Source organism: Papilio machaon, chromosome 18 (assembly GCF_912999745.1).
Source record: "Papilio machaon chromosome 18, ilPapMach1.1, whole genome shotgun sequence".
NCBI classification, from domain to species: domain Eukaryota; kingdom Metazoa; phylum Arthropoda; class Insecta; order Lepidoptera; family Papilionidae; genus Papilio; species Papilio machaon.
In genome coordinates this window covers 6,359,924-6,378,147 of record NC_060003.1, presented here as the reverse complement: position 1 = coordinate 6,378,147, position 18,224 = coordinate 6,359,924, and the positions used below count along the sequence as shown (strand labels likewise).

The 18,224-nt window shown below is 33.5% G+C and overlaps 1 protein-coding gene across 1 annotated transcript in view; it reads left to right on the top strand.

The window, feature by feature from the left end:
• The first annotated feature begins 17,823 nt into the window (after positions 1 to 17,823).
• Positions 17,824 to 18,224, top strand: part of LOC106707663 (nephrin) — a 35,296-nt gene continuing 34,895 nt past the window's right edge. The window contains exon 1 of the mRNA XM_045682332.1: positions 17,824 to 17,987. Within this exon, the coding sequence (XP_045538288.1) occupies positions 17,824 to 17,987 (164 nt within the window). The remainder of the gene's footprint in view (positions 17,988 to 18,224) is intronic.

The following is an 18,224-nucleotide window of genomic DNA, read 5'->3' as shown; positions in this document are numbered from 1 at the left end:
CCTTTAGTACAGAAAATGTTACAGTAAGTTATCAGTAATCCGTCTAAAAGGATGTCTGTTAAATTATCATAGATGGTGCTAGTAGTTCTATTTGTAAGCTATAAAGTTTTGTCTTTCATTTTTTATTTAGCATATTGATTTTCATAATATTTATTAGGTACTAGCTTTTACCCGCGACTCCGTCCGCGCGGAATAAAAAATAGAAAACGGGGTAAAAATTATCCTATGTCCGTTTCCTGGTTCTAAGCTACTTGCCCACCAATTTTCAGTCAAATCGATTCAGCCGTTCTTGAGTTATAAGTAGTGTAACTAACATGACTTTCTTTTATATATATAGATATAGATGGAAGGCGTTTTTTGACATTAAAATTTTTTATGCAATAATTTAACTGGTTAGTAGCAAAATCTTCACTTAATTTATTACTATTACGTACTGTTTTATAACTTGTCTAACTTTATATATGAAACAGTATGAAATTGTTTATGTAAATTCTTAGCTTCATCCACGGCAAGCCGAAGTATTTATACCAAAATCTAAATGAAATTCCTTTGAACTGCATCATGTTATCTTGCTTGTTGCAAATTGCACAAATAACTTCTTAGTAACAGTGAACTATATGATATGCATTTGACGATCTTACATATTAGAAATTAACTATTTGGAATTTATATATGTCTGGGCAGACTGTCCCTTGATGCAATAATTTCTTAAAGGTGAATACACTAGAGCATTTACTCAAGCATTTCTATGTAATGTAACGTTCTTACGAACGGTATAATATATCGACACTGGAAAGCATAAACGCTGTAACCCTTGAAATCGCGAATATGTTTTTCACACGTTAATAATTTCAATCATTATCAAACGATAATGATTTTATTATAGGTTAGCACAAACTACACAACATTGCTAAATACCGCATACTTGTAGGCGTATCAGCTCACGAGTTATCATTTTTTGGCTCTCCTGTAAAGTTCATACTTTCGGGGTTACAGCGTTTACGTTTTCCAGCATCGATATGTAGGTAAAAGCAGTTTCCAAAGCATGTCTGGTTCGTGAAAGTGTGATAGACTAGAACATGTCATAGAGTGGCTTGTTGTTTTGTTACAATTAAACGCTCTAGTCTATATCCACCTTAATTCAAATACAGATAATATGCAAATGAGTAAAATAATTACAATGATTTAATTACAGTTTTGCATTACTAACTAATAGATGGCGCTGTTCTTAATATTAATAAAAAATATTTAACTCAGATATTGTTATCCAATAGCTACTCGAATAATTCATCAAGTTATCAACTTCACTGATATGACACTACGCGATTGACGTGGTGTCCCTCTTTGAAAAAAAAAAACATTTATATGTCTACTAGCTTTTACCCGCGACTCCGTCCGCGCGGAATAAAAAATAGAAAACGGGGTAAAAATTATCCTATGTCCGTTTCCTGGTTCTAAGTTACCTGCCCACCAATTTTCAGTCAAATCCATTCAGCCGTTCTTGAGTTATAAATAGTGTAACTAACACGAATTTCTTTTATATATATAGATTTCGGTAGTGAAAGATATTTGGTAATTTTCACTTGATCTTGTAATCATGAAATTAAAGTTTGTAACATCTTGTGAAAATTTCTTGAATTTTAGTAAAGCAAGCAATTTTACAAGTGAAATTATGACGTATATTTTACGTGAATTTCATTCAAATTCTAAGCATAATATTCAAATCGACGCCGGCGAAGGTGGATATTTATGTAAATTGGACCCCAACACATACAAATTTCAAGCTAACGTTGTAAACTATTTTTCTTGGGCAAAACTAAAAAAGTTTTATGTTAAGAAAATGGTGAAGATAACTCTATTGGTTACATTGAGATAGAACATCCCAGATCATCAAGTCTATTTTGAAATAATCTGTCCGTGGTAATGATTATTTTTAATTACACAATCTTACTAATATTGTAATGGATGGATGTTTGTTTAAAGGTATCTGCAGAACGGCTCAATAGATCTAGATGAAATTTGGCAAAGATATAGAACATAGTCTGGAAGTACACATAGGCTACTTATTATCTTTATTTTTTAAATTCCACGCGGACGGAATCGCGGGCGATAACTAGTGTATCAATAATTGAAAATTCATTAAGTATTGAGGATAGAAATTATTGCATAAAATATTACTTTACTAATATTACGAGTATAAATGCGAAAGTTTAGATGGGTAGATGGATGGCTCAATGGATCTTTACGAATTTAGCACAGATGTAGAACATAGTCTGCAAGAATACTTAGGCTATTTATTAATTTCTTATTAATACCGCTTGGACGTTGTCGCGGGCGACAGCTAGTATTTATATATATTCTTTGTTTCGTCTAAAGTAATCTGAAATATTCAAGTCAAAAATCTAAATGAAATTCCAACGAACTGCATGTTATAGTCATGTTTGTTAAAATTTCTCAAATAACTTCACAATACAGGGACATATAATAAATTGTACTCAAGTTGAAATTAGTTTTCTCAGTTACCTGTTATAAATATGCTTTTGAAATTGCTATTTTGAAAGTGTAAGAGCTATATGGATTTAACTGAAAACCTCGATCTACATACATATCTAAACATTCGCATTTATAATATTAGTAAGATTACTTCTGAATATCGTAATTTCTAACATCAGCATGCAATACTAAGTCACATATGTCTAAGCTAAAACTTAATTGAAACACTGTTTAAGTTTTTTTATAGTTAGGACGCTTCTCTTTTGTTTTTTCCAGTGCTCATTTATTTATCGATCACTATTCCAGTTTGGATATCGTAAGAACTGAATAAAAACAATTCCTTTAGTTCGTTGTTCTCTAAAATTCGTAAAACGTATACCGGAGAGCTACTCGAATCGTCAACGACCGAGCTCTTACCTATCGGCTTGATACTCTGGCCTTGCGGAGGGACGTCAGTTCCCTCTGCATTTTTTATCGTTTATACCACGGGGAGTGTTCCGAAGAACTGTTTGGAACGATTCCTGCCGCCGAGTTTCGTCATCGGACGACCCGACAGACCGCCAGGTACCATCCATACCATCTGGACGGCTGGCATTCCACAACAGTGCGGTTCTCGCGAAATTTCTTGCCGCGCACGGCCGCGTTGTGGAATGGTCTGTCCTCGGCGGTATTTCCAAACCAGTACGACTTAGAGTCCTTCAAGAAGCGAGCATATATCTTTCTTAAAGGCCGGCAACGCATCTGCAATTCTCCTAGTGTTGCGGATGTCCATGGGCGTCGATGATCACTTCGGTGTTCGCGCCGCTCGTTTGCCCCCTTTTCTTATAAAAAAAAACCATTACTGGCGTTTGGAATTTTGAAAGAAATATTCAAGGTATAGGTAAAGAGACTTTCGTTTAGATTTTCATGTAAATAATCAAAGTCCTGTATTTTTATACACTTGAATTCAATTACCGTTTGTAAACGAAATGCTCTAAGCATAGGTGTATCAATTATGTTAAGTAATTTTCATTTTACTAAAATGAAACTTTGAATTTGTTTGGCATTTGGTCTGTATGTGGTCCCTTTGACGTATTCATATCAAAGGGACTTCGGACGGGTTTCATATTAAAAAATATATAGGTACCTATTTAAAGAATAACATATTCAAGTTAAAAATATTGAAAAGTATAATAATGTACATAATTATTCCACATTTAGTATACCATTATTCTGATGGTCGTATCGATGAATGCACTAATAGCGAAGAACTTCGACCAACACTTTAAAAAGCTCTCGCTAAACAGTTGGATTAAGGGCCCAATAGAAAAGCCAGTTATTTTGGAAACCGCACGCATAGTTTGGAGGTTCCCGTCTTTGTAGCAATGAACACTGATCGCTTGAGTCATGTGATTTTTCAGCCGGTGTTGCACTATTTTTACATAATGTATTTTTCTATGTTATTCTATGCTTCAATTTTGTAAATAATAATATAATATAGTACATAGTCTATGTAAAATAGATATGAGTAGACAGAACCAAAATAAAAATTAAACATTGTTTTTCTCTGTTTTTAAATCCATTAAAATAAAGTGAAATTGTTCGTCTAAATATGTATGTCAAATTCTGCTATTCAAAAAAAAAAAAATCTTGCTAAAAGCGAGGTCTTCGGTTGAACGTCGCAAAACAAAAAAAAGTGTGTTTTTCATCTAAAAGAAGGCACGTAAAAAAAGATAAAACGCGTTCGTTATTTTCGTGTTTACAGAGTTGAACAAATTGAAAATTGTTTTAGAGCTTAGTGAAATCGAATTACTTAATAATTTAAATATGGAACAGTTATCAAGTATTTTCACTTAGTTATTCATGAAACTTATGTCGTAAACATGGGAAATGTTAAGCTGTAGTAGCCTATGTCTTCTTCCAGCCTATGTTCTACATCTTAGCCAAATTTCATCAAGATCCACTGAGTCGTCATCGACAAAATTTGTATTAAAATTTGCAGCGCCCCCTATCGGTTTTAAGGTACATCAAAAATCTCATACCTCATTACGACATAATTGAAGATGACGAAATGAAGGCGATTGTCACAAATGTTCATGCTAGGCCCACTGAAGATACCTTCTAACAAAGATCCATACATCTATACATCTAAAGGTTTGCATTTATAATATTAGTAAGATAGTCGTAATAAGATTCAAACATATTGGACAACGTATTTAATACAAGGGTTTCAACAAAGGAAACCCACTACTGAAAATGTTCACACAACATCGTATATATATAAAAGAATGTCGTGTTAGTTACACTATTTATAACTCAAGAACGGCTGAATCGATTTGACTGAAAATTGGTAAAATTTTTACCCCGTTTTCTATTTTTTATTCCGCGCGGACGGAGTCGCGGGTAAAAGCTAGTTTATGATATAGTCTGAGTATTCCAGACATCATACCCAAACTTTACTCGCAATTATCGTGCCCAAATAAGTCCTTGAGACTAACTTAGAAATAGTAATTTTTATCCAAGGTTCCTTTCTAAGTTTATTGCGGCGGTACTTTAAGTTGTATCGGCATTACTTATATTAAGATTGTGTTACTGATAAGTATACTTTAAGTGATTTATGTAGCTTAACCGCTATTCCATCCCCTACCTTGTTTTAATAGCAACAATTTTGTTAGGGGTAATTTTTGGGAAATTGATTTTTTTTTAAATTACATAGTTATGTTATTTTACTTGAAAGTACATATTAAATTTGTTTTTTTTTTTATTTTCAAATAAAAAAGCTAATACTTTTTTATTAACTTTTAATACAGAATTTTTTTTTTAATTCAACTCAAATGATTAGATTTATATATATAAAAGAAAGTCGTGTTAGTTACACTATTTATAACTCAAGAACGGCTGAATCGATTTGACTGAAAATTGGTGGGCAGGTAGCTTAGAACCAGGAAACGGACATAGGATAATTTTTACCCCGTTTTTTATTTTTTATTCCGCGCGGACGGAGTCGCGGGTAAAAGCTAGTAACTAATAAAATATTTTACTATTTATATAATTACTAAAGTTTTGATTTTAATTTTAGCTTATCTATATTGTATTTATATTAAGTTTTCTTCTTAAATAAGGATTATCTCGCTTAAGATCCGGTTCGTACAAATTTTATGCTCCAAAGGAAGTTATGATCGCGTGACGGACCAACGTAATGGTTTTCAGTTTAGAGTTCCGCAATACATCGTTTAAAACCTTTGCTAAACCTCTACTTACGTGTATAAATCAAAATTAGTTACCTAATTGTTTAATATTTTATTATTCTGTATATTAAATAATTTCCACGTTGTTCAGGTTAATTTAAATATTGGAGTCAATAAAGTATGTGGAAAGACAATTTTCATAAATTAAGGTTTAAAAAAATTTATTTAAATCTGACCAACTACAAAATAATGTGAAAAAAATAAAATTATATTTTGGTTTAATAACAACTTTGTAACCTATTGTATTATGTTTAATTTTTAATTGTACTACATTGTATGGATGTATTAAAATTACAGAAATAAATTCAGTTATTTGTGAACTCCGAAAATTGCAGCATAATAATTTCATTTAAAAATGTACGGGACCAATTACTTATATTTTGGTTCTTACTTAACCGTTTTTATTTGCCTATTTAGTTTCGAAACCCTAAAAAGGTTTCGTAAGTAGGTTTCTATCCTAAATCTAAAGCTTCAATGGATAAAATGCCGTAATACTAAATGTACCCTAAACAATACAAAATAAGAGCGATTTTCGCTTGTATTTTATATCCCTTGTGTAAGCTTGTATTAGGCCACGTTCAGAAGTAGTAATTTACGTTTTTTTTTTCTTAGAAAAGTATTGCACAGTTCATCAGAGCGTTTCAGTTTTTCTGCCGACGTGGCTTCTGTGAGGCAATCGTTCAAAACAATTGTGGCTTTGACCTAGTCCCAATGAGTCTTGAACTTTTTTGTTTTTTACTTTATAGTTGAGTTGTGCCTCGGAACAAACAATTGTTTGTCTGAAATGGGATACATTAACGTTTCTTTTTTTACACAGAGTAGAAAATATTCTTTGAATATAGTTACAGTATAGGTGTTTTGAAAACCAATGTGTTTTTCAATTTATGAATTCCAATACTTTAGTTTGACTTTTTCACGACGTAGCAGAAACATCGTGATGAAACCTGCCTGTATTTGCGTAGAAATTTAATTATCTGTGTAGGTCAGTCAAATAATATACACAGGGTCATCGAGGTTGAGGTCTAGAGATGTATATTTATGAAGACCATACTTATTAGTAACAAGTTTTTTTTTGACGCGAAGCTTTCATAGGTCATTGAGGGCGCTACTGCGCTACCTGCGTTGGAACGCTATCCTTGGTAATCGTAAGATTCACTACCGCTATTCTACCTTCGCTACGCTCTTCAGACTACCTTCTACCCAGATTCATTCATAACTTATCGGTAATTTTAATGTCTATATATATAAAAGAAAGTCGTGTTAGTTACACTATTTATAACTCAAGAACGGCTGAATCGATTTGACTGAAAATTGGTGGGCAGGTAGCTTAAAACCAGGAAACGGACATAGGATATTTTTTACCCCGTTTCTATTTTTTATTCCGCGCGGACGGAGTCGCGGGTAAAAGCTAGTATTAATATAAATTAATATAAATAAAATAATGTATCTATTGCAATACTTTTTTTTACGTTTATATTTAAATCTGTCGATATTGAATAATGTAGGAAGTCTATGGTACGTGTGTGATAAATTGACATAGTTCGTACTGACGACTAGATGCCAACATTGTGGTTTCCCAGCGACATACGTAACACTTATACAAATAAATTGGAAGCGTCTTTAAATAAATATGTCGACGTATACGATCTCTAAATATTGCCAAACAAAACAACGACAGTATTATTGTCTAAAATTTAGACTTTAAATCATAAGTTAGATGTTGTTTCAGGTCTTTATTCATACAAGCTGTCGTTATGTGTCAATTTACTTGTCATACATCTTATTAATATAAATGCGAAAGTTTGTATAGATAGATGGATGTTTGTTAGAAGGTATCTCCGGAACGGCTCAATGGATCTTGATGAAATTTGACACAGATATAGAACATACTCCAGGAGAACAAATATAATAGAACAAATTTATTATGTTTTTTTTAACACAGCGTGGACGGAGTTGCGGGCGACAGCTAGTTTGTCCTATATACCTAATATAGTCCCCTTCTGTCAATTAAAAAAGTATCACAACGTCATTTTTGTACTGTAGCTGTCATGTCATGTTTCTATTTTTATTTTATGGAATTTTCTATAATACCCAGGTTTTACATATTTTGTTATATATCTAACCGCGATAGTAAAGCCTCTCTCATCGTCAGATATCCTTATTTGTCTATATCATTGGGTATCAGTTGTAATGTGAATTTCTGTTTGTATTATTGACTGAAACGAGGCTACATTTAATTTTGTTCACTGATAAAAACACCATGATTTCATATTTTTAACGTTTAATTAAAAAGGAAATAATAAAAATGGACTTACTGATTTATTTCTATAGGCAAAATCAAACAAGTCAAAGTTTGAAATTCGCAATATAAACTTACCCTTATACGTTTTGAAAGGAAACCAGAGTATAAACTTACTCTTACTACTATTACGTCTACGTAATATGAATAAGTAAATAGCAAATCTAAACCAACTGGAATTAATATTGAATATTAAAAATCCCTTTAAAATCGTTTCTAGTATCACATAAGAATATGCCACCGGAAATACGACGTCGGAACAAATGGTAAACGCTCAAGGTTCCGTCGATACGACGCTAATGTCTGCTCTGTGAGGTTCCGTGAGGCGGTGTGAGGCGCTGTAAGGTGGTGTGAGGCGCTGCGAGGCATATTAGGTTTCCGGCGGGGCTGGCAAGAAATATTTCGCAGTATCTGTCAGCGATAGTAGAAAATGTTGCGAATATTCAAGACATCGGAGGTCTAATTACAGCCTGCATTAGAAACTAGAGTCTCGTTTAATGACTTGTCTGTTTCGAATTTTGTTAGGTTAGTTTTACGTATGACAGGAAATATACTAATTAGTGATGTTTATATACATGGATACAGAAATAAAATTAGATTCCTAAGTTTACATTCGAACAAGGTTTACGTAAGCAAGTTTACATTAGGTTTTTATCAGCATTTTGCCTCAACACCATTCATATAGTAGTTTAGTACTTACTTAAGCATTACTTTAAAGTTTTTATTATACTCATACAACTCTGATTGCGGCAAATATATAATAAACTTTGTCCAGTCGATAAAAAAATAAGACTATTTTATGCAGAAAATAGCAATCTAATTTCTTGATATATATTATTATGTAGATATAAGACAAGTTGAAATCTCAACGCTATAGTCGTACTTATAAGTGGTATAAAAAGAACTTAACATTTTACAGAAGAATAGGGAACAATTTATCGTTATACTCGACTACCTGCAATATAGAAAAAGAACCGCCTTGAGATTTCATTCCAGTTCCCTATCGATTTAATATTTAAACACAAAATATAGGGCTTTTAAAGCGAAAAGACTATTGTTCCATTCCGTTACTATTGTACATACATTTTAGCCTAAGCATTAAGTTTGTAGGAAAAGACTCAACATGTAATTTTATATTTAAAGTACCGTAAGGTGTAAGATAGTGAAGAATATGGTACAAGAGACAAACTTATTAACCGCGATTTTCCGAGAAAAAAATCTCCGTTTAAAACATATTGGTATCTCTGTTTTGTCAAAGATAATGGTTTTGGTCTTAGTCTCAGAAATCAACGGTAAATGGGTTTGATAAGAAATAACCTAAAAAAAATATTTAAAAATGTCATCTTCATTTCACTCATGTTTTCAACTTAATTGGAGTCACTTTATTCTATCATAAACTAATCAAACATCGGCTAAACTTACGTTTTGTACTCTAGGGTCAAAAAATGATAGAATGGGTCGGACCCATCAGATCCCTTCCACAGAATAAATGAGACTGATTCACGTATTCTAATAACCTAACCTTAATTAAAGAAATAAAAAAATCCGACTGAACGAAGCTCCATCCATGAAATAGCGCCATCTATTGTTTGCGTTTTAAAACAAAGATTAAAAAAAAATCAATTTAAACTAAATAACCTTTAATGTAACATTTTCTTATCTCACCGAAAAAGTATTAGGCCGTCACAATAGAATTTACATACATACAAACCCGTCTACATAAAAATAAATTTACACACGCGCAAAAAACATTTCCCTCTTTGTCAGTCGGGAAAACTAATCGGTACTTAGACTTCAAAACCTAAATCTAGCCGTACATTTAGTACTAAAACATCTCAGGATAGTTTAAAACAAAATAACATCTTAAAAATATTTTAAACCTAAGATCAGACGAGATTAATGTTATCGAAGTGGTCTAAGTTCGTTAAAAAGGTAGAGAAGACGTATTGAAGTTACTAGAGCCGTAAATAGTGAAGCCAGTGTCCGGAGTTAATAATAAAGTTAACGAGAAAACTGTTCCTGAGGCAGGCGTTATACAACAAATAAAAGTATCGACTAAGCTACGGCACTCTAATAAAAGTTAACATGAAATACGCAGTATTTGTGGTAAGGAAGTCTCTCAACTATTTTTTTTAAGATAGAGAGGCTTAAATGAGTGGTTAAATGTTTAATTTTGCAGAGAATGAGAGGGTTATTTTTCTTTAAGTATTTCAACAGTGTAAATACACGGTTATTTAAATGCTTTTTATATTAATAGTACTTAATACTTCGGTTTATTTTATTTGGCATATTACGACTAACACGTTAATAATATGTTAGAGAGACGTGTCTATTCGATTGTAAATCGCTAGAGCTAAGACTGGATGAGTTTGGAGATCGACGTGGCATTCAATTCTAGTTCTTCCCAAGAGTATCACAGAGGTTATAGTGGGTCGTGTAATTGATTATTTAAATAAACTACTAGGTTTCATTGACGTTAGGTTATTACGCTAACATTGCTAATTTATTTATTTATTTAACTCCACTTATGCTATGTACAATATAATCTTATTTTACTTTGGGTTCTTAAACTGGTAGGTATATAAGAACTCTGCACATTCTTTAGAGTTGGATAGTTTACATTGCAAACTAATGTTGCTTATTATAAACTAGCTTTTTCCCGCGACTCCGTCCGCGCGAAATAAAAAAAAAAAGAAAGAAAACGGGGTAAAAATTATCCTATGTCCTATTCCTGGTTCTAAGCTACCTGCTCACCAATTTTCAGTCAAATCGATTCAGCCGTTCTTGAGTTATAAATGGTGTAACTAACACAACTTTCTTTTATATATATAGATAGATATAGATGGAGTATAGTTTGGTATATATTGATTAAGCTATTATTCCCAATGCTTTTATTACATACACATACGTTAACTTACAAATAAAATGAACGTGAAATACGTAACCGTAAAACGTATTGCAGTTAATGCAAACGTCCCAGTTACGTAGGACGTCGGGGTTTTATGTAAGTCAAGAAGAAAGTTACGATCCGACGCATAAAGATTGTCGTCGGCCAAATACGTTTCGAATACTTCCCAACGGTATGTTAGTGGACCATTTTATTTCTCGTAAAAGTGAACGACTCTCATGCCAGCCAAAACGTCTGTTGAACATTCTTCGATAAAGTTTGCACTGTAAATGTGACCTTAATAAACTCGAGAGAGTAAATTTCAAAAGGATCTCAATTTGCGTTAGTTATAATTGTCGCTTCAGTTGTTTTTATATAATTTTGTTACTTGTAATTTAGATATTAAGTTAAAATATGGAGTCGTAATTTCATGATTTTTATCGTTGTATTTTTCACTAGTAAAATTAGTGATAAATACAATATGTTTACTTGATAGTTAAATGTTGTCTTTTCAATATAATTATCTCAGGTTGATAATACCTAGCTTTCAATAATTTTAACTTAAAAGTATATTCCAGATATATTTTTGGGAAAATTTTTGTATCATCGTCAATAAAAAAAAAATTCTAGCGTCAATATTGGATTTTTTAGATAGCAAGTGAAGGGTTCGATAATGTACTGAAGTATTTTTCATTTCATCTCACTGTAATTGTTACAAATTTATTGTTTATTGAAGCATGACTTTTAGAACTGTCCGTTCGTTATTAGATTCTTTCAAAGGAAATTTTTGCAAATACTTTCTATTTGTATACTGAAGTATTTGTTAATTTATAATTTATGAACATCCTGTGTAGTGAGAAATGCTATTGTTTCTGTATCATTTATAACTCGATTTCTTTTTTAACATACAAATAGAGCTCATATAAGTATTGGAGCTGTACTATAAAGCCCCTATACACATTCAGTTTAAACTGTACAGAGCGACTGTTCAGTAAAAACTGAAGATGTGTAGCGTGCTTTAGTTTGATTGTAAGTTAGAATGAGACTATGTTTAAGTCAACCAGGCAGGTTCAGTTCGAATTCGCTTATTTGAATTTCCTCTCAGATATGTTCATGTTGCATGAAAGAAAACTTCATCTTAAGAACGTTGAAAAACACATTAGTACATGATAGGGATTGAACCCGGACCTGTTGAATATAAGCTCGTTTTTTAACCACAGATCCGCCGACGTTCATAGACTATATATGATAGTAAGTAACACTAAATGCATATTACCTCCTATAACCATATTCATTACACGCTGTAGCATATCAGCGGCCACCTGCGATGTCCTCAGATACTGTCTAATTGCTAAGATAAGGAGTACAAATTAAACGACATATTACATATCGTATATTGCAAGGCATCGTTGTCGTAGTTGAATATCGCATAGTATTACATAATAACTTGGCCAAGTTTCACTTTTAGATATACGTAAATAGAAAACTGAAATCTAAATTAATCAAAACTCTATTCAAATAATCTAGCTTTCTATGAATTTTTAAAATCGGTTTCGTTTTTATTGTGTTTAATTAATATAAACAACTACCTAATTTTTTTTTGTTATCAACCAATGAAATTTTTAATTCGACGCTTTGTATGTGAAATATAGATGTACTTCATTACGGAAGATAGATAGGAAACTGTCTGAAGTTATTCGAAATGTAAAAAAAAGTACACAACATTTGTTTTCTCTTTTAAGCCCTTCGTACACAAGGCAACCTAAATCTTCGAAACTAACATTGTATGGCTACTCGCGAGAATATCGTTACGTGTGTTTCGTAAACACAACGTTCAAGCGTCGACACGAGTCGTCTATTCAGTAAAATAACAGAGACTTTTCTCAAAACTATCTTGATAAACAGGTTGCGAGCAACTGTTTTTGGCGATAACCTCTTTGACATTGTATTGCGTCGCTTAATAACTAAAATCTCCGGGTTTCGAACATTTATGCATACGCATTTACGCATATTTCGGCTTGTGTACGAAGGGCCTTAGGGTAACCACACACGGGACACGCAACAGCCAATAATGTCGCCACAAGAAGCGAGCAGCGGCGCTTTGTGACGGCCACCGAGGTCAACCCTGTAAAGCGATTCTATATAAAATGTATGATAGATAATAAGCCGGTGGCGGCCGCGTGTGGCCTATGTGTGTCGACCTTTATATAAAAAATCAGGTTTAATTATATTTTTTTTTATTTTGCAGTCCTTTATTTCGTAAATAAAGGACCGGTTAAAAGAATTTTCTGTTAGAAATTACAAACTCAGCGTAGTTATAACCGATGAATAAATTCCTCGTGGAATAATCAGATAAATTAACGATGACTGAACGATCCATTCAATCGGTGAATGAAATATGAATTACTTGACAAAGAAGAGCGATAAATTTGTTCACCGTTCACTGGCAAATATTAATTACAAATAATTCTCTAAGAATTTTAGACGTAATTTAAGATCTTGATAACTAACGAGCTAAGTAAATGAAAATATTATGATAATTTAATATATCTAATTCGCTTTAATTTTTTGTGTTTTTGTTATTGTTTTTTCTGTTAGCTTAAGCTATTATCATACATACTACATAAAGATTTAATTTTACTTGAAATCTAACAACTTTTTATCGGCGCTACCGTTAAAAAGTTGTTCCACCCATCTTGAAAATGGTAACAACTTTTCTCACGAACATATTAACAAAAAGGTTGCGAGCGACTGACTTTGGCGATGACAGATAGAAATGTCGGCGACGCGCGCTGTGCTCGCACCTCTATGACATTGTATTGTGCAAGTCGGTTAGCGACTGAAGTCGCCGAGTTTCTTGTTGTAGAGATTTAACAATATGTTTTGTGTATTCAATGATAATAAAGTTTAGAACAAAATACTTTATTAAATATAGAATTTTATTTATTGTCATCCACTAGCTATCATCAGCGATTCCGTCCGCACGGTTAAAAAAAACTTAATTAGCCCATGTGTTCTTCCAGATTATGTTCTTCATCTATGACAAATTTCATCCAGATCCTTGAAGCCGTGCTGGAGATACCTTCAAACAAACATCCATCCATCTAAACATTCGCATTTATAATATTAGTATGATAGATAGAGATGTAAGATTGTGTAGTTCATTTTGAGCCTCCATAACTAAGACGTTTAAAAAGTGACATATAAAGTTTTCATAATTAAAACACTGAAGTTCATCCAAGGTGCTTATGATAATAGTGCTCAGATCACGAGTCAATAAAAAGTTAATTAAGAAACTACTTGAGTGTAGCGTCGTAGCAAAAAGAACTGGAAAAAAAACTGTCTCGCAGTTGGTCTTTTTCATTTGACGTTGACTTCATCAAGGCGAGTGGCTCGAGTTTAGACTGGGATAGTTGTCTGTGGATATATTTTTCTTTAATAAATTTATTAACTTTGAAGAAAAAATTAAATAAACAAGAATCCTGGATGTTTTTACGAATAATAAATAATGTATGTTATTATTTTTTGAAAGCAAGGCAGTTTTTATTTTTAGTTTTTATTTTATTGGATTCAAAGCTGAAAAATACTACCCACAATATAAGGTACCAATTTATATCGATTCCCATTCCTATTATTATAAAGGTTAATAATGAAAGAATTAATAAAGTGCTAACCTATTAAACCTTAAGCCGCGATACGCACGGGCGCTTTTTTAACGCGCGTTAAAAATCGTTTGAACAGAACAAATGGATTTCCATGTTCCATCTATTCATAGGGCAGCTCTTTTAAAACGCGACGCTTTTATATCGCACGGTATTTTATATTGAACGGACCAGAGTAATTTTAAAGTGTTCGTCAGAGTTGTTGATGTAGAGTTTTAACGTGCGATAAAAAAGCGCCCGTGCAAATGTGGGCTAAGACATCACATAGCCTTAAAGAGTATAAAAAGAATGGAGTAATATAAAACATAAAAGTTCTTGTTATATAAAGGTCAAGAGGTTTACGGTCGAGAACGTAAAGACGTCCGCGTCGACGAGTGAAAATTTGCGGCGAATTTGCCAACGTCCTTATGTTTGTGGATTATTTTATTTACCGTAAAACGAAACGACCTGTCTTGAAAAACGCAAAATGGTGTACACCTTCTATAAAATTTGTTATTCGCAATTAAATGATATCATTTCTTTGTAATTATTGTCAAAAAATTGCGACAAAAATATAAACATATTTATTTGAATAAAAATTATTTTTTGTAATATATATTTATAATAAATGACGTAAAAAATATTTGTTCAAACGTAAATCCTGCATCCATTAGCTGATGTTCTTGTCTATTGTGCAAATAACAACTCTAATTCTAGTGTGATACGGGTCTTATTAGAATAAAGTGTGCTAATACATTTGGACACCTTTGATTATTTAAAAACGGACTAAGCAAAGAGCCGTCGTTATACTCAGTACATTTAGCCATTTTTTGGGAAGGGGAGATGAAGTGATAATGACACACATGAACATTCCGTCTTTACTAACTCAAAAATATACATAATTACACATTACATAGTATTATGTGTTTTTATTCGACAAACGGAAATAATCGTGCTTGAAAGGTCCTGTCATTTTAAAGTCAAAGATCCTACGACTTCGTGAACGTCTGCTACTTCATTCAGCTGTATTCGTAACAAATTGCATCCGTGGTTCCATTTTATAGATCCGGGGTTCCCACTCGACTTCGATATCGAATGAATTATGAACGAACGAATGATTAATGTGTATGAATGAACGAATAATCGCTCTGATACTCGATGAATTACGTTGACTTTGTGTAATGGTATACGAGTGTAATATGGAGAACTGTTTGCAAGTCAACGGATCTTGTGACTTATTATGAAAGAAATTGATTTATATATATATTAATACTAGCTGTCGCCTACGACTCCGTCCGCGCGGAATAAAATATAACTTAGTAAGTAGCCTATGTATTCTTCCAGACTATGATGCACATATGTGGCAAATTTTAACGAAATCCGTTTAACCGTTCTGCAGATACCTTCTGACAAACATCTATCCATACATCCAAACTTTCGCAACGATAATATTAGTAACACTTAAAGGGGATATTTTCAATATTTTTGAAGGTTCGGCCCTCACGCGAATTGAAATGCTAAAGGCGTAATGTGTGCCCACCCCACTCGAACTCTCTTAAGCCCAGTCATTGCGTAGAGCGTTCACTGAAACGATATAAGAGTTCGGCTACCTCCCAATACGAGAATATTATTGAAGTAATAGCCTAAGTCAAGGCTCCTAAGGGCTCCCGAGCTTAGTTACTCAGAAACAAGGCATAGACTAAGCCCCATCTGCGTCATCTCACGCACTGTGAAGATAAATGCCTCTTCTAGGCAAACAGTGACTACTTAGTTTTTTTTATTGTATTTCAAAAGGTGGCAAACGAGCAAACAAACACCTGGATTCGCCGAAATAGCGAGGCGACCGTTGCCCATATACAAGCGCGAATGCTGATACGTTGCCTACCTTTAATCAACGGAGAAGGGGACGCACAGAAAGAGGATATTTCCCCTTCCTATGCGTTCCCTTTTCCGTAAAATTCACTTCCCCTTCCCATCCTTCTCTAATTAGAAAAGGGTGGTAAGGGAAAGAGTACTAAAATTAGGCCTCCGGCACCACATTCATCAGACGAATCGCGGAATGGCTTCCACTTTGTGGTCGTGGTATTGCACCGGTCGACCCGGATTATTCGTGCGCCCAACAAATATTGTTGTTGTGGGATCTTCCACTGTTAGTCCCAAATTAAAGATATTTTTCATTTGTTTTAAAACATCATATCTTTGTGGATACATAAATGTATGTGGTATAAGAGAAAGTTCATTAGAATTCTAATTAAAATTGAAATTCGTAACATGAAATGCCCTGCGGTTGTTATACGAAAGCGAGATTTTTCATACATGAGATTTATATACTAAAAATGAGATTAAAATGAAATGCAACTTGTTTAAAATTTATTTTTAATTGCATTCCTTAGTTTACATATAAGGTAGATAAATTATTAGTGAAGTAAAGAGTTGAAAGTTTGAATCAGCAACAAAGTAGCTTAGCGATAACTTAGTTTACAGCTGAACGATCAAATAACTTATCGATGAACGAATAGACCGCTGATGCATCGTGAAAGAATTCATTAATATAGAAAAAGTTAAAAAAACACATTTTTAATAACTTAAGCACGAAGAGCAGGGGTGGCATGGGGGTGGGGTAGAGATGGCAGCTTAGATACACGGTGTATTTTAACAAGGTTTGACAATATATATAACTATATAACTAACTATATTACATGTACGTAATACGACATTTTGGTTAGTTAAATTATGAGTGGTAGAGCCCGCATAACATCGTGAAATACCACGACCATACAAATGACAGGCGTGAAGTTGGAGGTCATTAAGTGTTTCGTTTAATGAGTGTACGTACCCGAGGTCTAATTTTAGTCTTCTTCCCCTTCGAACCCTTTTATAATAAGAAAGGCATAGGTGGGGACGCATAGGAAGGAGAAATATGCAAACGCAGATTTTTATTACTTTGTTATTTTGGAGAATTCAAGTGGCTTACTCGTTCGCAACATTTTGATAAAAAAAATGAATCAATTTTTTTATTGTATTATCATCAGCTCACTATATGTCTCCACAGAGGGTCTCGGAGCCTACCCTAACTTAGGGGTGACTAGGCCATACTCAACCACGCTGGCCAAGTGCTTATTGGTTGACTTCACACCTCGAAAAAGACATTGGTACATGGCGGGATTTAAACCAATGACCTGCAGATTGCAAGTCAAGTGCTTAACCCCTGAGCCACCGACGCTCCTTTATTGTATTGTAAGATAAATATAATCTATAGTGGTGTGAACAGATCAAATGAGCTCAGATATAGTTGATTTTGTTCCAGTGTCAACGGTCGACGTTCAAGCGGTTGTGGGTCGCACGGCGCACCTACCCTGCGACATCGAACCTGATACCAACGAGGACAGGGTTTACATGGTGCTTTGGTTCCGACACTCAGGCGGCAAACCTTTGTATAGGTAAGTTGACATAACCCACTGGTAAGTAAGCTTCACAGCATAGGTTGGAAAGCACTCCTTGAGCGATTTACCGTTGGCTTTTAAAACCAAAACGTATTAAACATACTCGTAGCGTCATCCCTGTCATTAACTTAGACAAACCAGAGATAATAATATGTTTTAAACTGGAATTTTGGTTTTAGAAACCCAAGGTACTTGTTTCATAGCATTCATTAGTATTATATTTACCGGAGTGTC